Source organism: Arachis hypogaea, chromosome 19 (assembly GCF_003086295.3).
Source record: "Arachis hypogaea cultivar Tifrunner chromosome 19, arahy.Tifrunner.gnm2.J5K5, whole genome shotgun sequence".
NCBI lineage: Eukaryota > Viridiplantae > Streptophyta > Magnoliopsida > Fabales > Fabaceae > Arachis > Arachis hypogaea.
In genome coordinates this window covers 4691096-4715579 of record NC_092054.1, presented here as the reverse complement: position 1 = coordinate 4715579, position 24484 = coordinate 4691096, and the positions used below count along the sequence as shown (strand labels likewise).

The window sequence follows — 24484 nt, the reverse complement described above, 5'->3', positions numbered from 1 at the left end:
TTGGAAATGACTAAATGAGGATTAATTAAAGTTCAAGAGTGAGGTAATTATGAAGATTTACGTTTTACTAAAAAAAAAAGAAAGAAAAGAAAAAATTAACCAGACCAAGAAATTAAAATGCTTGATCACTTTTCTAAAATGCTAGTGTATCTATGGGTCAATGAATAAAGCATAGAACCCAGATTGCCTAAATAGCTAGGGATATGATTTTTGGGCGATATTCATTTATTTTGTAATAGTAAGTAGTAATAAATTGGCCGAAATCGATGGTTGCTTGATTCATATGCTAATTTGGTCAATATGTAATGATGAAACAATGTGCTGATATTTTTTGCCTTATCATAAAAGGTGGGTTACGTTACTCTTGATACCATTGTAATTTTTCTTCTCTTTGCAAGGAGGGAATAATTAAGAATAATATCATCATCATCATCATGATGTGCGTATTTTTATCTAGCAAAGATATTGATTTTTAAGAATATGAGAATTTATTATATTGATATGAAAAATAATGTAAGTGATAACCACTAAACTGTGATTCTATCTCTTGAGTCTTGATATTGATAATTGAACTTAGTTTTAGTAGTATAAAAACATAACCGACACATGTATATACATACACCAAATGTGATGAAGTTGACCCGTTTTTCACCAACAATTTTGAAGGCTTGATTAAAGGGGAAGTACTGAAGTAGCACTTGGTTTTGTGCATTGAGGAGTCCCAAACAAGTGGGGATAAGGGAAGAAGAACAAATATGAAAATACTAAAAAGAATTGGCATAGATTTCAGTGAAATTAAAAAGAAGATTTCTTCAATGTTAGCAAGTAGCCATTCACGCATCGTCCTCTATACGTACCATAATCTCTCTCTAACATGGAAGTGCGTTAAAGGAAAGAGAAGAATATATATAGGAATTATGAAACCCCAACGTGGGGAGGCCCTAAATTATAGTTCTCAAATCAAAATTAAAAAATAAAAAATGAGGGGGGTGCTTACTGCTTAGTGCTTAGCTTGCAAAATGGTGCAGCAAGGTCATGTGAGGAGAGTAATAAATAAACAAAGAATTAGGTACACATTGAGGGGTGATATAACTGTCCACCTGATCCTAGACATATCCTCTTCCATGGGCTCCACTATTTCATTATATGCAATACAGTAAGTAACACTATTCACGGGTCAATTGCTGTGAATTTCTCATTCTTTCTTCTAACATACCCATTAGCCCATTACGCATGAAAATATTTAAGTAAATATTAGAAATTTCAATATTATTTTATCTATGTTTTAAATTATTAAATTTTTTTTTTTTACCAAAGATAGGAGACACGAATACGCAACCTCTTAATTAAGTATAGAAAGACTATATCATTTGAGTTATAACTCATTGACTTAAATTATTAAAATTTTGATTCGTCATGAATAACGTAGAAAAAAAATAAAAAGTCAATTTTTAACTAATTCGTCGTATTTAAAATTTTTTTATTAAGATTATTATTTTTATTTTTTACACAATTTCAATTAATTCCCCTTTGTTCATATAGAAGGTCTAAATACATTTTTAAAATTATTTTATTTTTTTTTCAAGGAAAACCGTTATTATTTTTTACTTTGTATTATTAACATTATTAATTTTAACAAAATTGTTCGGATTTATCCCAAAAATATACTTTGTTAAAAGTTACATTTTTCGAGAAACTTTTGTCTTAGAAAAAAAAATTAATTCCAGTGAAATTCCAAAATCTATTTGCTTAATTAAAAAAAAAAAGCGTTTAATTCTCCTAACTTTGCACAATAAATCTGTTGTTTTCACTTTTCTCTACCTGCCAAACTAGTTTCTTTTGGCTGAATTGGCTGAATTTTTCTTCACAATATGTTAATGCCGCACCTGATAAAGTAGTTTAATTTGGTGTATAAACTAGATAGAAAAATGGTGAAATGAGAAGCAAGAACTACTAATCCTGTTTTAGTAATCTCCTTTCCTTTTGTATATTTAATTAAGTCAATAATGAAACTAAGTGTAAATGACTCTAATATTTATTCCGTGAAACATTTATAATTTTATGTATATAGCATTTAGAATTATATATTTATTATATTTAATATTATATATTTATTTTAAAAATAATTAATAAATATAATAAGATAAGATACTTTTAGATTAATTTTTATTATTTCTCAAATATTTTCAAATAACTAATAGGTAACATATTAATTAGTAATTACGCTTGCACTCCAAATCGGGTCGAATATTGTATCAGTCTTTAATTTTCAATTCACTTTGCTTCTTTGACGGGATCTTGTGTAATTGAATTTGAGTTATTAGTGTAATAAAAGTATTTTCATAATAATTTTTTGTTATTATTCTTTCTGTTTTAAAATAATTATTATTTTAATTTTTTTTAGAAAATTAATACACCTAAACCTATGTTGTATCCAAATATATTAGCTTTTTAATATATACAAAAATTAAAATGGTAATTATTTTAAAACGAAAGAAGTGTTTTTTTTTTATAATTATTACCAATGATCTGAGTAAGACAAAAACTATGTAGAAAGAATGGAAATGACTAATTACCACATGAACCCTACTAAATAATGCATGGAGGGATAAGGTCTCGTTTATTTCTCGCACTTTTAGAAAAGCATGTAGCGTGAGTGTGACTTTCAATTCTCAAACTCATAAACGAAATTGAAAAAAATATTAAATAAAAAAGCAAAAGAGAAAGAAAAAGGGTCTTATGAAACTTTCCATGCATATGCATAGTGCATGGCTAAGTATATGGCTAACATAGTGATATAGTTATCTTTTTTTGAAGCTTTTTAAGCCTTTCACAAAGCCACCATATAATAATAATACACTCACTATTTCAAGAGAAGAAATGGTACAAACAAAGTACACTGTATGTACAAATTTGTGTGTAGCTATCCACTGTATATGTCGGCACTCTTCAGAAATATTTTTTGTTTTTAATTTTTTTTTTATTTATTATTTCTTGTTTCTAATGATGTTTCTAACTACTTACATAGCTTACATAGAGTGGACATTGATTTATTATAGATATTAATAAAGATTGTATTAATAAAGATAGAATTCTTGGTATTTTTTTTTTCTTCATTCACATGATTACAATCAGTGACGGTTCTAAGTGTAGGGTTGTAGGAGTAAGTATTTTATTATAATTTAAATTTTTTTTGATAAGTAGTATGATAATAATATTTATTTATCTTTATTAGATTATTAAATTTGATTTTATAACAATTTTTTACTTAATTTTTAATATTTAACAGTAAATTTAAGAATTTTATATTAAATATTCTTTAGAAGGATCAATTTTTATATTTAAATAAAATTAGTGTTTTTTCTTAAAAATTAACTCAAAAAAATATTATTTTATCTTCTTTTGAAATTAGGTTTAGTTTTTGCGTAGTAACTGTATTAATTGAAAGAACTTTTCTAACTATAAATATCAATAAGAGTCGGCTTCTAATTATATTAGGAAGTAAATTTTTAAATAATTATTTAATAATATATATAGAAAGAGAGAAATTTCGATTGTAGTGTTAAGAAAAAAATTACTTAATTTTTTAAAAATATAAAACTTAAAAAAAATAGAATTTTAACTTATATATTATTATTTAAATTACTATTTTAGTGTTTTAATTTATAAATTAAATATTTTGAAGATTAATCATATTTTACAATAACAAAATATAATTATAACAATAATCATGCTCTATATACATAAAAAATAACTATCCGTATAAAATACATATTAAAATATAAAATACACAATTAAAAATGAGTTAAAGAATACATGTATTTATACACAACTACATAATAGTTAATAAATAATTTAATAATTAATTTTTATATAATATATTATTTTTATTATAAAAATTATTATCATGTTATATAAATTTTGTCCTCACTATTAAAATTTTTTAGATCCATTATTAATTACAATCTAACATTTTATAAAATAAAATAAAATAATTTGTCAAATAAGTATCTATTGACTACATAGTTTTAACCGCATTATTGCACCGCATCACAAATGTAGCAATATCAAGCACATTTTAATTTCTATAGCTTTTACAATGCAATGCAATGCAACACAACTGGAACTATATATTTCTATACCATATGTCTATATCTAAATTCTATATTATATATAAAGAGAATATATAAAAATTGGTGTGCAATTTTTTGTAAATACTTTTTATTCTATATAATTTATTTAAAATTTGTTAGTTAAGTTATAAGTTATTTATCATTTTAAATAATTATAATACTATTTTTTTAATTTTATATATATTTAATAAATAAAAAGATAAATTAATAAGCACATTAGTATTTATTGATGGACTAATAAATATAATTACAATGTATAAATATATCACTGAATAAATATAATACCTATTTGGCTTCAAAATAACCACAAATCAGAGAATATATAGGTTTCTTTGATCTCTTCTCTCATTCTTTGGTTTTTTTTTACTTAGAAAAAATAAATTAAAGAACTACTTAAACTCAATACCATTAACTATAAAAATTAAAGATATTGTTATGTTGACTAATTTTACTATTTACACATCAATTATTGTTAAAATTATAATATAAATAAAAAATAAATTACTACACACTAATCCACTAGCTAGTTAAAACGAAGTAGTTACTAATAAGTTTTATTATTTAGATATATTAATATTTTCTTTGAATGGAAATTTATTATAGCTAGCATTATTATTGACATATGTAGGAATAAGATAGAATAGAGAGCCGAATTACAAAGGGTTAGAAAATTATTTAAAGATCTGTTCACTTTTGGAGTGAAAATATTTAATTTGCAGGCGAATATTTCAACTATATTAAATTAAAAAAAAAAGATTCTATACTTTTTTTTTTAATTTAAAGACAAATAAAATTTTAATTAATTAAAAATATAAAAATATATTTTTTTTAAAAAAATACGAGATATCTAAGTCTCTCCTTCCAAAATATATGAAGACAAATACGTCATTCGAAAAAACTTAGATATTTCGTATTTTAAAAAATTAAAGACTTTTTTATATTTTTAATTAATTAAAAACTTATTTAATTTGTAAAATTTGTAACACAACACATTATTATTAGAAATATGATGTGAATGTATGGCTATAGTTAGAAAGGATGTGACCAATGAGTTATAACTCAAATAGTATAGTTTTCATATTCAATTAAGAGGTTGCGAGTTCGAGTCTCCTATCTTTGGTAATAAAAAATAAAAAATTAAAAAAATTAAAAAAAAAAAAAAAAGAAGAAGGAAGGGTGTGGAGAGTAGTAGTGTCAAGTGTATGTGTGTGCATGTGGCTGATGAAACAAAGCACATGTGCTAAGTGACATGCATGACTACTACCTACTTTTATTTTCTTTTATTTATTTATTTATTTAATAACTGAGGCCTGAGTAGTGTGTTGAATTTGTTTGATGATAATATAAATCCAAAAAGATATTGAGGAAATGGCTCTATATATAAGTGCTATGGTGGTGGTATATGAGCAATGACCCCATAGTGAAGGGATCTTTGCATGTTATGTGTGTAAAGAGTGAGGTGAGATGAATAATAATGGGTTATTGCATTGTCCCCTCCCACCATCCTTAATTGCTTCCTATCTATTTACATCACTTATGTCTCTATATATGACATGCCCCTTCTTTTGGGGCCCTTATATTATTGTTTCTTACAACAAATTCATGTATATATACATAACAATATAGGAAAATTTTAAAGTGTACCATCATAACGATGTTTCAGTTATTTTTAACCTTAAATTATTGTTTCTTACAACAAATTCATGTATATATACATAACAATATAGAAAAATTTTTAAGTGTATCGTCATACCGGTGTTTCAGTTATTTTTAACCGTTGATTTTAATTATAAAAAATATATATAATATATATAATTAAGATCAACGATTAAAAATCACTGATATACCGATATAACGGTACACTTGAAAATCTTCCAACAATGTATATATCAGCAATTATTCATTTTCAGTTTTAGATATAAGTAGTGTCTGACTTTTTATTCTAAAGATAAATAAATTTTTAATTAATTAAAAATACACAAATTTTTTTATTTTTTAAAATGTCAGACATTTAAATTTCTCTAAAAGATTAATTTATTTTTATATATTTTAAATGAAAAAAATTTAAATATTTCGTATTTTAAAAAGTTAAAAATATTTTTGTATTTTTAAATTTTAATTAATAAAAAACTTATGTATCTTTAAATAAAAAGATTAAGGATTTATCTATTTTTTTTTCTAAATTTTAAGAGTTTTTTACATTTTTATTTTAGTAACATAGTACTAGCAAAGTTATTCTAGTAATTAAGTGTTCATTAATTAGGATCCTGTAATTTTTCTTTAAGATATGAATAATACTAAGTAAGCAACAAAATTTATCATTTTTAGTTTGTATTTGATTGGTTCTGAATATTAAAAACTAAATTTTAAATATCAAAATTTAATAATATAAAAATAAAATATTAGTCAAAATAATAATTAATACTAATAAGAATATTTATAGAATTGACCCTTTTAGGAGTTATATATTATTTGAATAGTACAAGGAAATATTGGAAATTTCACAGAGATAACGACTAGAGAATCAAATTGCAGCAGCAAGTCATAAATGATAAGTCACTTGATTCCCCAATCATATAAGGAAAATTTTCACTTATTCAAATATGAATAATGGCCAACAAATTAAATGACAAGTGACCTACGTAGTACTCTCATCTATCCAATCTCTCAATAATTATGCATGTGACCCAGTAATTTTCACTTCAATATATATCCTCTCCTAGATAATAACAAACATGTACAAGTTGAAATTTGCCATTTTTCCTTTTTTTGCATTAGCACTGCAAAAAACTAATATAGAATATTATTTTACTTTCAATAAATATCTAAATTAATTTTAATAAAATTTAGATTAAATATATTATTAGATATATAACTAACTATTCATATATTTTTTTTATCCATTTAAGTTTTTAAAAAAAATAATTTTATAATATAGTATCAGAATTTTTATGATAAAAAAAGGTAGAGTTCGATTTTTTTATTTCTTAAAATATATATATATATATATATATATATATATATATATATATATATATATATATATATATATATATATATATAACATATATCGGTGTTATTAAAACTGGATCGGATTGACCAGTTTGACTGAAAAATCGGTGAACCAAATTTTAAATCGATCCAATTTATTAATTAAACTAAATAAAGTAGAGAATCAGAATAAATCGGTCAAATTTGAAATAAATCGATAAAAATCGATCACTTAAAAATATAACTATTAATATATTACTTTCTATTAACTTAAATTTAAAAAAAAAAGTATTTTTATGACAAAACACTTTCGTTTTTAACAAATTTAAAACTAATTCAAAAAATATTTGGAAGAACACAAGAAGAGAAGAATAGAAATCATCAAACATACGACTCTATACTCAAATAGTCAAATGTAGAGAAAGACTTCTAAAGTGTTGGCTCAACCTACCAGTGATTATTATCATGCATGTTGATATAATTTTCAGCATTTTTTTTTTCTTTTTGAAAGAGAATATGAGAGAGGGTGTTGGGATAACTACTGGCGAGGGTTGATGTTATTAGCAAGAGAAGCACGGGTTAGGGATCATTATTGGAGAGTCATTGTCTTTAATTAGGTGATAACCGAAGCTAGCAAGCAACATTATATATGGTTCCATTGAAAAAGTTTGTGTGATACGCATAAATTAAAAAATGACAAAATGGCAAAATGCTCCAATCTATCTTACTCTCAGTCTTAGACGCCGCCACTCTTTTCTGTCTTTTTCGTCATCGGCTGCCTCTTTTTCGTCGTCAAAAATGCCTTGTCTCTGAGGCATTTTTCTTTCTCTCTTTGTCTGTGTCGAGCACCACTCTGTGCGAAGTGCGAACATATCTGTACCGACGTCGGCTCTTCTCCGTCGCTGTGTGTTCTTCAATCTTCGCTGTCCCTCAACATTTTTGTGTTCTTCTTTATTTTCACTGATTTCTTCCCTTTTTCACTTTAGTTTTTTATTTGTTTTCTCTGTTGTGTGTGGAACGAGTCACTGCTTATTTGTTAATTTTATTTATTGTGATTTATGAGTTGCTTCACTTGTTTGTTGATGATTTTTTTTATTCTCAGTTGATGGTGTTATGATGCATTGCTTCACTACATTGTTTATCTTGAAATATTTTTGGTTGAGATGTTTATGACTTTATGCTATGATTCTGATTTTGAATTGTTTTTGAGTTTATGCTGATTTTTTTAATTTGGTGATTCTGCTTCTTGTTCTTTCTGATGCTGAGTTCTTGATGTGTTGTGGTGGAGTTTGAAATTTTTGAAAATTCTAAGATGAATATGCTGATTTTTCTAAATTTTGATTTTTTATTTTTGTCTATTTTAATTTTTGTTAGTTATAAAATTTGATGTTTGAAATAATTTGTTAATTTTTAACCATAAATAATTTATTATATAAAATTATAAAATTTTAAATTTTATTAACCTAAAAATTATTAAATTTAAATATTTAAAATTATATATTAAATTTTTAATAATTTTATTATATATTTAGTTAAATCGGTTGAACTTCGGTTGAACCTTTAAACTATTAAACCAGTCACTTTATTGGTTCATTGACCGGTCCGGTTCTCACAACCTTGATTTTAGGAATTTTTGGGTGTATTTTTATTCTGATAAGTTCTACATAATTCAAAACTCTTGCTCTTCCTCTTCCTCATCTTCTTATTTCGTTTTCTTATAATTTTTGTTGGGAGAAAAAATCAAACAAAGAAGAAAAAAATACATAATATTACAAAATTAATAGAAAGAAGAGGAGGAAAAAAAATGCAGCAACAACAACAGTAATAAAAAACAACGATAAAGATAAAACATGCGAAGAAAAATGAGAAAAAACAGGAAGAGGAGGAGGAGAAAAAGGAACGTGAAGAAGAAACGTCTTCCATAATGGTGAGTGAGAGCGCGCTTTGGAAACGGTTGAATGATGCGCGTGTTATTACGCTCCAATGAGTAAATATAATTTTTGTTAAACTTGATCCAACTTGTAAAACTTGTATGTGTAGCATAACTCATAATTCTAATAAATACTAGTTAATCTTAATATATTCTACAGAGTTCATATAAATGCACGTTATTTTCTTATCCGAAGGCTAGCTACAAGCATGTTATACTAGTGATAGGTGAAGATAAACGCTTAGGGTTAATTTGGTTGAGAATTGGATTAAGATGCTTTAATTATTTGATTAATTCAATTATATTAGCTACCTAAAAATTAATTTTTTATATTATTTTATTTAAAATAATCTTTAAATAAATAATATTTTTTGAATAATCAATTATTTCTACTTAAAAAATCCATATATTCTATAAAAATATGATTATATATTCGCTTTATTTATCAAGCAAAAAACTTTTTCTCTTCTTCTCTTTTTTTCTTTTTTCTTTATATTTTTTTTATACAAAAAAAATCAACTTTAATTAGATAATAATAATTATTCTAAAAAGATTTTAATATAATATATATTTTTTTAACTTTATTTTTGAAAGATTTAAAATAAAAATATATTAATTAAAAAATAATTTCTTATTAAACTCCGATCCACTATTATTTAATATTGACTTTTTATCGAACTTACTTTTTTAATAAATTTTAAATATTTAAAATTTATTAATTTTTAAATTAAGTATTAACTATTTAATTTTTTGACAATTAAACACTAAATTTGTAGCCAACATAGCCTATGATGATTGCTATACAACTATGGTGTCTAGCTTAATTTGAACTCAGCGTTTTTGGGTTCAAATATAATTGGACTTTTAATATTGTGAGGACGAGGGACGGATTAATTAATTGGGTAATGTTAGAAAGATAAAAAAAAATTAAAATTTATTTTATTTAATAATAAATTTTAGATTTTTTTTGTTAATTTATTTTGGTTATCAAACATTTTCGTAATTAATTTATCCACAAAAATTTATGTCAATGATCAACATACATGAGGATTAGATTATTTATCATATATAATATCATAAATAGTATATAAATCATTCATATAAATTCCCATTTTTGGGAGCATTTTTGGCAAGCCTATGTATCACACTAGTTATTATATAATTAGGGAGATTTTGGCTTGCAAGAATGTAATATTGACTAAGAAATTAAAGTAAAGGGCCTTTGAGTTCAAGGCATGCATCAAATAATAATGAGAAAATGACATACAAAGTCAAAGTTTATGTGGATACCTAATTAGTTTATGTGATTTTCATTTTCATTTTGGAATGGCATTAGATTCTGATTCGAGTGGGTGAACTGGCATGGATTTACTATATAGTATTTAGGGGTGGTAATGGGTAGGGTATGGTAGGGTTTGGAGTCAACTCTAATCCTACCTGCGGGTTGAGATTTTTATATAAACTCAACCCTACCCTATTCGCGGGTTGAGAATATCTCAACCCTAACCTACCCGCTCTTAACCCGCGGATACCCGACTCTACCCGCGGATTACAAAAAAAATGCAATGTTATTATATAACTTGATGATAATTTAAAATAGAACTGACTTTTATGTAAAAAAAGTTTATTAAATTATCAATTAATGATCTTCTTTTAACGACTAAGGATCTTTTGTATTTAGTGAGAAATCTTTAGTTCAACATCTACTTAAAATATATTTTTATATAAGTATATAACATATACATATATAGGGTGCGGATTGGTCGAGTAGGGTTAAGGCTCAATCCGCACCCTACCCGACCCGCACAAAAACCCTACCCGCACCCTACCCGACCGGATAGGGTCGGATTGAGTACCCGCAGATAGGGTACATATTCCCCCCTAATAGTATTCAGTTCACATAAATAAGGTATATACATATATAATTATTAATTAAACAAATACATATGCGTGATCGGTGCTGTGTGTGTATTACTTGAAAAATATCATCTATGCCATAATTAATTAAAAAGATAAGTAGGTTTTGTAGTAGTAGCTAGGTTCATATATAGGCCTTAAATAAATTCAAACTAGTTAAGACTTAGAGCTAGCACCAACTATTCACTTGGCACATGATAGAGTCAACATTTATCTATTTGACTATAGCTTTGTGGCAAGCATGGCGACCCAATTTGGTTAATTATCACCATATCATAAGCTTAAAAAATATATATCAAAACTAAAAAAATGGGTATTCCTAGGTTGGGCAGATTTGACTCTTATGCGTGTATGAAATTTATGAGAAACTTATCTCTCGTCCTTGAAAAATGAAAATACTCGTTCTTCAAAATTAGTTTAATAAGTAATAGTTTTTATAATTTTACAAAATTTTAATTAAATCTTATATTTTAAAAAATTATAATTGAAAAAATAATAAGAACCTATTGAGATAGTATACTAATAAATTTCAGGACAAAATTTGTCTCTTATTTTTGGCAAACAAAATAACAACTATAACATAAATTATGGTAAATAAAGTATGAAAAAATAAAAAGTGGGACAAAATCATTTGTCGATGCCCAATAAATAAAAGTATGGTAACTATATTTATTAAATTTAGTGTTCAATAGCTAAAAATTATTAAATAACTCAACATATTTGATTAAATTGCATAATATAATATGTAACAACATATTAATTAGGGTAAAGTATATTTTTTATCCCTAAAGTTTGGCAAAAATTTTAAAAATACCCCTAAATTTTATTTTGTTTTAATTTTGTCCCAAAAATTTTCAATTTGCATCAAATATACCCTCGACGGCTAAATTTTCAAAAAATTTAAGACCAATCTAACAATAATACATGAAAATTATGCTTAATTTGCTTGTGTTGAGGGTTATTCTTATGAAATTGTTGTTGAATTGATTTTAAATTTTTTGAAAAATTAACCATCAGGAGTATATTTGATACAAATCAAAAACTTTTAAAACAAAATTAAAATAAAATAAAATTTAAGAATATTTTTAAAATTTTTATTAAACTTTAATGACAAAAAATATACTTTGGCCTATTAACTATTATCTTTACAGAGTAATGACTTAAAAAATATTCTCTGAAATAAATTAGAAGCCCCAAAAGAACCTTACTAATAAGGAAACCTCTACCATAAGATGGGCCTAAGCCATTTTAATGGAGGATAAACAAAAGAAAATAATGGTAACATGCATAAGCTAGCACTTTTTCCCCCACTTTATTTTTTGGCCACAATCCAACCAAATATCTCAGGCATTGAATGTCCCAAGCAAGCAAGAAAACTTTGTTCCCAATCTGGCCACGGGATCCAAAAGTATTAAAGCAACGTTTCTTTGATTATGGCCACAAATATTTTTCCTTCCAATCACCAAAAGACCCCGTGAATGCATTGAAAAAAAATTAATGGTCCTTATTGGTATGTATATATAGGTCTAATCTATGAATTGTCTACATTAAGTGCTTTTTGTTATGGGCTACAATTTCTACCCATCAAATTACATATTCTTTCGTGTACCAAAAAATATTCTTGAGATCAAATCTAGGCTTCTTTGTCATCATACATGGAAAAGAGATCTTGCTCCATTGAACTAGAGCCTAGGACCTTAAGTCAAGTGCAACTCATCCAAGTTAGGGTAATTCAATTTTGTTTCACTATTTATTCCCAATTATTTTATTTACTTTGGAGGTTTATTAATTCATTTCTTGTTAGTGTTTAGGGTATTTTCTTGTTCTAAATTTATGCGAATAATTTTTTTTCTCTTATTTGTCATTATGACTTGATTTTGATTTTGATTTTAAGGACGATCATTACACGTCTGAATTTGACTTTTAAATTTGTTCATTTGTAACTAATTTATAAATATTTTTATAAGCATTCGCTAAATTTATTCATGCAGGAAGTGGCTGCGGATGTAGTTCAAAAGTTAGAACCAAGAGAAGCCTCAGCTCTCTTTGTTGAGGTACATGAATTAATTAATTAATTAATTATTACACTTGGTTAATTATTCTTTAATAATTATTACTGAATAATGGTTATTTTTGTGAATGGAAGGGGCTGATGCATCCAATGAAGGATGAAAATGGAGGCAAAATTGAGAAGGCAGAGGATATTCTTAATGATGATGATGATGATGAGATTAAAGAATGTGAATGCCAATGTTCCTTCAACAATGAAAACACAAATCATGTTAATCTAAAAGAGCCTCTTTCAGCACCATTTTAAGTTAGTGTCAATTGCTTAGCTATATTATTCCATGCTTGTATTTATTAGTCTCCTTTTAAAATAATAATAAAAATAAAACTGATCTTGAAAGATTAAGTTATGTAAATGAAAATGTTGCTAATAAAGGACAAAGTTGGAAATATACATTTGAGACTTCCTCTTCTTCCTAGCTCCTATTCTTTAACCATTTTAAATGAAAATGTTGCTAATAAAGGACAAAGTTGGAAATATACATTTGAGACTTCCTCTTCTTCCTAGCTCCTATTCTTTAACCATTTTTTTTTTTTTTTTGGTTTTGTGCTTGCTAGGCAAATTTTTTAAAGGTTAAAAATATACAAGATGGGCCATCAATATTGGGCCAAACTCCTGTTGTCATTATAAAAAGAAAGGCCGAGTAATTATTATCTATAAAACTGAAAGGCCCAGTAATTTTTGGAGTAAGTACCAAAAGCTTAAAAGATTAAACTTAAAAATTTGAAAATAAATTTATGGTAAATGATATCGACCAAAATAATTGTGATAAAGAAAAAAATGGGGACAGCTTTGGAGTGCATATAATAGGATTTATTTTTCATAGTTTTAGGATTTTGTTTTCTATGTATATATAGTATATGTGGATGGAAGACCACATCTAAACATTAAATACGGTTTTGTAGGTTTGGTACGATTAACTTACGGATTAATTGTCAACGAAGTATAATTCAAATGGTCTAATCTTTTCATTCTTATTTAAAAATTTTGGATTTAAATTTCATTTTTAACTTTGAAAAAAAAAAAACTTACAAACTAATTAAGTATAATGAGTTATTTGTAGCGTAACCCAAATATTCTAATAGCCCAATATAATATATAAAAATGTCAAGTGAATAAGTGTTTTTTAATTTTTTTAAACTAAGTCTCAATTAAATTTTTAAAAAGAATTTTTTTCTAAATAGTAAAAACACATAAGTTTTATGAAATTAATATAGATATTTTTTATAATTAACACATAAATAAAAAAAGACATAAAATTTTTGAAAATAAATATAGAAAATTTTAGATAAAACATATAAATTTTGTATAAATGAAAGAACTTGAGGAAAATAAGAAGAGAAAAGAAGAAAAAAAATAGAAAAATAAGTAGAGGAATAAAATGCAAGAGAAGATAAGAAGAAAAAGAAAATTAAGAGAGATAAGAACAAAAAACAATATCAGAAGCGGGAAAAAAAAGTCTAATAAATGTGAAGGGAGAAAGAAGAAGAATAAAGATTAAGGGGGAAAGAAGAAAAAAAAAAAGTTTAATCATAATTTTTTGGTTATTCTAGAACAGTTAGTACCTTAGTGCAGAATTTGTTGAACAATAACTTATTTATCTATCTAGTAATATTATTTATTATTTCAAGCAAAAAGATTACCTTAATTTCTAAAGCCAAATATACCAAACACTAATTATCCTATATATTATATCAACAAAAAATATTAGCCGATATATTATCTCCATCTACCTAAACTCCTAGGCTATAATTATCTCCATCTAATTAAATATAATGGCTATAATCTTCTTGGCACTACAAAGGAAAAAAAAATTATATATATATATATATATATATATATATATATATATATAATTTGTTTGTGGTCACGGACTCTCACACTCTTAACAACTCATTCGTCAATTTACATTTGTGTTTTGAACTTCACTTTGTTTCTTGCATCATACTTATATCATCATTTCTGTCTCATGCTCTTTAATTTCTTGTATTTTATAGCCTCATCGTTCGAGTAAGAAATCATAGATAAAATGTTTTTTCACATCACATTATCTTGTAGGTTAGATCCAACATTTAATTAACCCGTAGCTATTAATCAGAATACAACTTTCACTACACTAGATCTAACAGTTAGCAGCGGTTATAGAGCTGAATAGTAACAATTTTTAATCGCTGTAAAACGAATAACAGCAGTTACTAATCAGCTTTAAGATAGGATGCGACAAAATTTTTAGCAGGAATTAATAATAACCACTGGAATAATTGCTGCTAGTTGATATTTTGTTGCGGATTGGTTTGGCGGCAATTCTAACTACTACAAAAATGAAACAAAGCCTACTTGTAGCTAGCGGCAGTTATTAACCGCTGCAAAATGTTCAATGCTAAAATTATTTATTTCAATTATAGCAGTGGATTCATAACTGTTACTAAATGACGTATTACAGTTTTTTTTAAGCCGAATTTTTTAATAGGTGACCAATTCGTTAATTCATTTTACGTTCTTTCACTATGTAATTTGCTTTAATTTAGTAAAACACACAACAACCAATCAAATTAAAAAATAAAAAATAGCATAAAAATATATACGCAAAAGTCAATATATATAATATTAATTTGTCTTAAGTGCATCAGTGAATATTAAGAAGAAATAAATAACTCAAAAGTAATTAAAGAGTGAACAATTAAAAAGTTATCAGATTCAAGTGTATCTATTTTTGTTGACTCAAACTCATGATTTATCATGCACATTATTAGTGCCAGAAGATAATCTTGCTCGGGATAAGGTCGGTGCATTTTTCAAAGAATCCAGATCTGCAGCTATGTCAGGTGGCAAATTATCTTCTTGTTACTGGATTCGGTATCTTAACAAATTCTCCATTATCTGTCTCTTTGCCTTTTTCTTTGCTGTCTCTAGGTTTAGTTCTGCTGCCTCTGCTTTAAATTCTGCAATCTCCTTCTGATTCTCCTCAATTTGCACATCGAAGTCCGACTATTGTGTAATATTACAAAAACACTAAGTGGGACATGGTCCGAAACCTAGTCCACGAACTCGTCTTGGGTGCACCTTTCCAAGAACTTGTGTAAGGGGATCATTCTATGAAAGCTCCTTATTAGATGCATCTTTACCCTCAATTTGTGCAATTGCTTCTTGCAGACATAGGAGATTTAGAGTTACACTAATTTTAAATTCACTGTTGTAAATTCAAAAAGAAAAGTGAAAAATAAAAAATATGTCTTACACCAACAACACGGACATCGTCATTTATATACGAGTCATCATTTTTTATGAGTCATGGTCCATATCTCTCTCCTACCAATGCACTTTCTCTGTCGTTGCTCCTATAACATTCATGTGGATACAATCATATAACAAACAACACTATATTACAAAAAAAGAAGCAAAAATCTAAAACTAAATTTAAATTGATTACTTTTTCGTGTTTTTATATGGCCAATGTTTTAGAACCCTAATATGTGTGTAACATTACTTTGAATGATTTATAGCATTTTTTTTTACATTTCTATAAACAAAAAACAAACATAAATGTGCATGGGATGAATTAATACAACATGAGAGGTCTATGAAATAGTCATGTACGGTTTTAGAAAAAAAGTATAAAATAAAGGTATTTTGGGTAGAAGTTTTTTTACTATCACAACCAATTCAACATATTTAATAGTAATTCAGAAAATTTGAAATTGAATAGAATCAATTCATTATTTGTTACTTTTGTGTCGTCCTTCGTTCGATATTAAAAAAAATCATTTTCAGTGATTATTTGCATCTATATATTTCTGATAATTTATGGTTGGCATTATTATTATTATTATTATTATTATTATTATTATAGCAACCTTTCAAGCTAATTGGATCATGGTGGTGGCAAAATGACTATCATAAAGAAAAGATAAAATTCCAATGGTATTGAGAATTAATTTATTTTTAACTCAAATAATATATGTATATATGTCGATCTTATAATAAAGATATTATGTGTAGTATGTGTTGATTTTTATGTCAAAGATAAAGTTTTTTGATATAAGATTTAATAGTCTCAGAACATTTGGACCATTAAATGATCCATAATAAAATATATTTTTTAAATTTTTTAATAATTATTAAATAGTTTTTATTTAATTTTAATTATAAATTAATTTTTTATATATTATTTAATTATAAAATCTATTTTTATTTTATAAATTATTATTTTATCATTCATCTATCATGTTTATTAATAATCAAAAACAAAAACAATAACAAAATAGATCTTCCATTAATCGTAATAAATATTTTGGCAATCCTAATCAATTAGAATTTTATCATTGATCCGTTACATCCTTAAACGCTGGTAAAATCGTATTTCTTAGAAGTTCAATCGATTGGACATATAACACAATCGATTAAATTTTGAAAGGCATGTGGATTTTTTCTAATTCAGTCGATTGTTCTTGTTACCTAATCGAATGAAGTCATCAAAGTAATATGAATTTTCACAATTCAATCGATTGATTGTGTTACCCAATCGATTGGTGGTGTTTTTTAATTTTTTTTCTAAGATACACAAATAAACGTATCCAATGGAAGTGTTTGAATTGCTAGACTTGGTAGTTAAATATTTAATATTTAAAATATTATAATTTTGAGTAATATTTTAAGTTAGTCCCAAAATATTTTTTATTGAACGTTTTTGTCCTCAAAGATAAGTACCAGTGATATAATTCGTAGTTAGTTACTTCGATTTAGAGATTTGATAAAATGCTAATTGATTCGATTTGCTATGACGCTCAACCAATTCCATAAATCGAATTTATCTAATTCGATTTATCATGGAATATAAGCTATATAAATACTATCAAAACGTTGAACGTTCATCATAGTGCGACTCACAATGACAAAAGAAATACAAACTATATAATTTTTTTAGTATAATAATCCAATAATATATTTTAAGTCCACACTTTTAAATATTGTTGGCTAATTAATAATAAAAAATAATAAATTTTATTTACTTTCTAATATTCTTCAATGTATGTAAATTAAATTACTAAAGGATAAAAAAATATTTTTCATTACACAATCAATTTCAAGAATAAAGAATCGAAACGAAAAATTGCAACATTATTAGAGATTCTATTGACTAACCTCGATTTTTTAATCAAAACAATAGACTATTTTCTAAACATTACAATGAAGAAATTGATTGGATCTCTGCCGATTGCTGCAACTATGATTATCGCATAATTAACGACAAATATTGGATATTAAAGAGATGGATAAACAAGGAAGAAAAATTAGATATTAAGTAGATGGATAAATGATGAACAAAAATAATTGATAATTAAAGAGATTGATAAATGATTCCAATTATAGAATTGAGTAATTGATGATAGATTATTCACCAATTTATAATCTTAATTAAAAAAAATAAGATTAGAGTATCTAAATCAAATAAAAACTTAAAAATAGATTTTATAAGTAAATAATATATAAAAAATTAATTTATAATTAAAATTAAATAAAAACTATTTAATAATTATTAAAAAATTTAAAAAATATATTTTGTTATAGGTTCATTTAATAGTCTAAACGTTATAAAACCATTTGTGCTAAATTTCTTATACTTTGGGAATATATACATTGAGACATATATATAGTTTATAAATATCTTCAACTACTTATTTTTATTGTTTATTTACCAAAAATCTATAGTATATAAAAACATTTAAAATATTTAAAATTATTTTATTAATGAATGATTATATATCTATATGTTAAATCCCTATCGCAAGACATATGAGTAACCAAGTAGTATTTTTCTTATTATGTGAGTGCAGCAAAGTCAAGGGAATTATGCTTTGGAATTATTATTATTTTTCATTGGAGTGGATGCTAGGGTTCTTGTGAAAAGATACAAAATCAAGGAGGTGCTTGATTCTCAAACTATAGAAAAGGATTGATTTAAAATGTATATATAAATTAAGTTGCACGTGATCAACTCCTACATAAATTTATGTTCATGTAATTTTTTTTTCCGGTTAAATCAAATGTATTATTAATTTGTTATCACTTTAAAAAATACTATTTAAATTTTTGCTCCATATCTTAAAACTTAGAATGAAACTTTAAATTGGTCTTTAACAATATTTTTCTAGCTAGACGTACAATTTAATTTTTAATAAAAAATTATAAACTTATTTTTAATCTTTAAAATATGTTAAAATTAGACCTGACATTAAGAATGACAATAAATTATACTATCTGACTCTTGTACCTTATTTTATATAGATTCCATTCCATTTAAATACTTATGAATAATAAAATTTTGGATTGTAATTTATTTCACTTTTGAAAATTTTAAATTAATTTTTATATTTAGGCGGGTGGAGATGAATGCCTTCTATTACCTGATCCTTTACGTGATTTTTTAAAGTATGATTAGCAATTAATAATATATTATTTAGATGATTATTAGATTGATTAGTTAAGCTATTCTTGTAATGAACTTGTTAGTTATAACCAATATAAATAGCAAGGCAACTAATAGAATTAGTAACTGATTGTCAATTTCATTTCATTCATCTTTCATCGTTCTTTCTTACCGTGTTCTCTGAAAACTTCTTTTTCTCTCTTCCTCCAACAACTTCCCACATTCTTAACATGGTATCAGAGCCTTTAGATCTATGACACTCTTTACCATCTCCTTCTTCTTCCTCTTCTCCTAAACTCACACCATAGAGACTGATGAGAGCTGCTTGGTTCTTTCCACGACAGTGTTCCGATCAGCGAGTTCAAGAGGAGAAGTTCTGAATCTCACATTTCAAGATTCATTGATTACTCTTCATTCTTTTTTAGTTCTTGATTCTTTTTTTTTTGTGCCTTTTACTCCATTGCTTCCAATTTTTTTTCTTCGTGGTTTCTCTCATGGATTCTCAACAAGGTGATCTCGGCAATGCTACTCCGAATGTCGATCTCAATACTCTGTCTCAGTTGCTTCTTCAGATTACTCAACTTCATAATCGGTTGAATCAACCTTCAATACATCCTTCGGCTAATCCTAACAGTCCATATATATTTTCTTCATCCAGGTGAGAGTCCAGGAAACCCTATAATTTCCTTTCAACTCAATTCTCAGAACTACACTACATGGTCTTGATCTATATGGCTAGTCTTGAAATCGAAGAACAAGATCCCTTTTATTGACGGTTCTCTCTCCAGGCCTGAAATTTCTAATCCCTTATTCACTGCTTGGGATCGCTGTAATACATTTGTTCTCTCATGGTTAAATCTGTCCCTATCTCAAGATATACTTCAAAGTGTGATATGGAGGGATGATGCATATGATTTATGGAATGATCTGCGAAGAAGATATTACTAGGGTGATCTCTATCATGTGTCTGAACTGTATGAAGAATTATACAATGCTAAGCAAGGTGATCTTAACATCACATCCTATTTCACAAAAATGAAGGGTCTTTGGGAAGAAATTGACAATTTCATACTAATCCCTTTGTGTACCACATGCACCAGTGACTGTAATTGTGGGTTAGGAGTGATGCGTTTTTACAGAAATGAAGACTACATAGCAAGATTCCTCCGAGGTCTCAATGAACAGTTTTCCACAGCCAAGACTCAGATCATGTTGCTAAAACCCCTCCCCGATATTGACACCGTTTTTCCATGTTAAGTCAACAAGAACGCCAATTCAGCCCCTCACTTGATTTACAAGATTTCAAGATTTTGTACGCTGTAACACAAGGTCAAAACTCTAATAGAGGCAGAAGTAGGGGTAGAGGGGGCACTACAGGCAGAGGGAGAGGTCAAGAAAGAGGTTACAACACCAAACATTGCTCTTTTGTGAAAAAACTGGCCATATAATAGACACATGCTATAAGAAGCATAGTCTGCCTCCTCACTTACAAAGAAATGGTGCTGCCAACAACACATTCACTGATGAAGTTGATGAAACCAGTAATTCACAAAATGCCAATGTTAAAAAGGGTGAGAGCTCAGCTTATAGCCTGACCAATGACCCAAGGAATGCACTGATATCACTTCTTCAACAGTCCACACCACCATCATCCACAATCAATCAAATTTCTACACAACAATCCAAGAATCTCAATATCACTCAAGGTACTATTCTTGCTATCTCGTTATCTGTTAATAAAAAATTTCTCAAATCTGGTGCCTGGGTTATAGACACAGGTGCCACAGATCATGTATATTTTTCACTTGATTTCTTTCATTCATTCACTAACATCACTCCAATCTCAGTACACTTACCTGATAGGTCCATAGTTGTTACAAAAATTGTCGGAACAGTCTATTTTTCTCAAGATTTATACATTACAAATGTCCTTTATATACCATCATTCAAGTTTAATTTGATGTCGGTTTCTAAAGTCACTTCATTACTAAATTGTCTATTTCTCATCTCTCACAAATTCTGTCAGATTTGGGACCATCATCTATTGAAGATGATTGGCACAACTAAGAGTAATGGTGGATTATATGCGCTCGATCACACAAAAACACACACTGAGGTCTCTCATTCATCACCAAACACACCGCATCATATAAACACACATGCATCATCATCACGAGCCCAAAGCAATCAAATTTGGTATAAAAGATTGGGGCATCCAAGTAATTCTGTTTTAGAAACTATGAAGAAAGTTTTCCCTTTTATTGATTGTGATAATGACAATTCACCTTGTGAACCCTGCCACTTAGCTAAGCAAAAGAAAATTTCTTTTTCAATAAGTAATTATGTTACACAGTCTGTATTTGACCTTATACAGGTAGACATTTGGGGGCCAATTTCTATTACATCCGTTTCTGGTTATAAGTATTTCTTAACCATAGTAGATGATCATAGCCGTTTTACTTGGATAAGATTCATGAAGACAAAATCTGAAGTCTCTAGTTTACTGCAAAATTTCACAAAAATGATTGAAAATCAATTTTCAAAATCAATAAAATGTATAAGATCTGACAACGGTCCAGAATTTAACCTTGTTGATTTTTATGCTTCAAAAGAAATTTTACACCAAAATTCATGTGTGGAAACTCCTCAACAAAATGGAGTTGTTGAGAGAAAATACTAGCACATTCTTGTAGTAACTAGATCACTCTTATTTCAGTCTCATATTCCTAAATATTTTTGGCATCTTGATCTCCCATGCTGTGCATTTGATCAATCGAATTCCAAGTCCAATTATTCAAAATGTGTCTCCATTTGAAAAATTACATGGACGATTACCTGATTAGCTCATCTCAAAATTTTTGGATGCCTAGCTTTTGCTTCCACTTTAACTCATAATCGAAAGAAATTAGATGCAAGAGCAACTAAATGATGTTTTTTGGGTTATAAAGAAGATGTCAAAGGTTTTTTCCTATATGATTTAAAAACAAGACAATTTTTTCTTTCGAGAAATGTTTTCTTCTGAGTCTGTATTTCCTTTTATTTCAAAAGACAATTCAGAAGCACCTTCGCCTACTATGCATGCTATGCCGAACCCCTCTGTTCATTGAGATGATCTCTTCACACATGATCCATACACACACTTATACTTTACACAATCTGATATCACAAATCACACAAGTGTACATCCCGTCATTCCTCTTAACAATGTTTTCCCTCTTCCTCCGTCAATATCATTGCATTCCACAGAAAATAACTCACCACCACTGCCAGTGCATTCTTTAGAGCATAATCCTGTAGAACATATAGATAGATCATCTCATCTTAGAAGGTCTACTAGAGTCAAGAGGCCTCCAGTGTATCTAAAAATTTTTTAATGTGCAAATAGCATCACTACTCAACAATATGTACAATCATCTAATTACAAATATCTCATTTCTAATTATGTGTCTTACTCTTCATTATCCTCTACTCAACTCTCTTTTTCTCTTACTGTTACTACTATTAATGAACCAAAAACATATGAGGATGCTATCAGAGAAGATTGTTGGAGGAAGGCTATTAGTACAGAACTCTTGGCCCTTGAACAGTCTAAAACCTGGTCTCTTACCCTTTACCACATGGCAAGAAGGCAATCGGATGCCGTTTGGGTTTTCAAAGTGAAATTCAATCCTGATGGTTTAGTGGAGCGACATAAGGCAAGATTAGTGGCGAAAGGCTACACTCAACGCTATGGTTTAGATTATTTGGATACATTTAGTCCCGTGGTTAAAATCACCACTGTGAGACTAGTCTTGGACCTCACTGCCATCTATGGTTGGCACTGCCACCAACTTGACATAAACACTGCCTTTTTACATGGCGATTTGAAGGAAACAGTGTACATGCGACCTCCACCGGGATTACCCATCTCATCTCCTGACTTAGTGTGCAAGCTTGACAAGTCCCTCTATGGACTCAAGCAAGCAAGTCAACAATGGAATCTCAAGTTATGTTCAGTTTTTCTCACTCATGGTTACAAACAATCAAAGAATGACTATTCCCTTTTCACCAAGTCGGCTGCTAATTCTTCCTTTACTGTCATACTTGCTTATGTCGATGATTTAGTATTGACCGGCAATGATCTAACCAAAATTCAATCAATCAAAATCATCCTTGATGTTCAATTCAAGATCAAGGACCTTGGTAATCTCAAATATTTCCTTGGCTTCGAGGTTGCAAGAACTAAAGTTGGCATTAGTCTTTATCAAAGGAAGTATGCCTTAGATCTTTTGGAAGAATGTGACTTATTGGGTGCCAAACCAACCTCCACCCCTATAGAATATACCCTGAAGCTTTCAAAAGAGTCTGGTTTCCCTCTCACAAATGTTAAGCAGTATAGAAGAGTTATTGGGCGTTTGGTGTACCTAACGAATACACGGCCAGACATCAGTTTCACCGTAGGCAAGCTCAGTGAATTCCTCGACAAACCAACAGATTCTCATTTGCAAGCTGCATTTCATGTCCTCAAGTACATCAAGTCTGCACCAGCCTCTGGCTTATTCTTTGCAGCATCCTCAGAACTCAGACTTTATGGGTTTGCAGATTCTGATTGGGCTCAATGTCCAGATACACGTCGCTCTATCACGGAATTTTGCTTCTTTCTTGGCTCATCCCTCATCTTTTGAAAAAGCAAGAAACAATCAATAGTGTCTAGATCATCCTCTGAAGCAGAATACAGATCACTCGCCACAACCACTTATGAAGCTCGCTGGCTTTCCTATCTCCTCAAGGATCTTCAGATTCCTCATCCTCAACCCATCTCCTTGTATTGTGACAGTCAGTCTGCCCGGCACATCGCAACTAATCCAGTCTTCCATGAACGTACCAAGCACATTGAGATCGACTGTCACATCGTGCGTGATAAAATTCTTAGTGGCATGCTTCATCTCTTACCCATTCACACCACTGATCAAGTGGCTGATGTGTTTACAAAACTCTTGTCACTAGCTCCCTTTTCTTCTTGTGTTTTCAAGCTTGGC

The 24484-nt window shown here is 27.9% G+C and overlaps 1 protein-coding gene across 1 annotated transcript; it reads left to right on the top strand.

The window, feature by feature from the left end:
- The first annotated feature begins 12448 nt into the window (after positions 1-12448).
- On the top strand, positions 12449-13432 carry LOC112777213 (uncharacterized). Its single transcript, XM_025821528.3, has 3 exons — positions 12449-12698; positions 12963-13025; positions 13118-13432. Exons 1-3 carry the CDS (start codon positions 12627-12629, stop codon positions 13286-13288), a joined length of 306 nt encoding a protein of 101 aa, XP_025677313.1. The 5' UTR covers positions 12449-12626; the 3' UTR covers positions 13289-13432.
- Positions 13433-24484: the final 11052 nt, after the last annotated feature.

Coding starts and splice junctions, on each gene's coding strand:
- LOC112777213 (XM_025821528.3), top strand. CDS start 12,627: ATGGAAAAGAGATCTTGCTCCATTGAACTAGAGCCTAGGACCTTAAGT. Junction 12,699..12,962: donor TGCAACTCATCCAAGTTAGG/GTAATTCAATTT, acceptor TTATTCATGCAG/GAAGTGGCTGCGGATGTAGT. Junction 13,026..13,117: donor CCTCAGCTCTCTTTGTTGAG/GTACATGAATTA, acceptor TGTGAATGGAAG/GGGCTGATGCATCCAATGAA.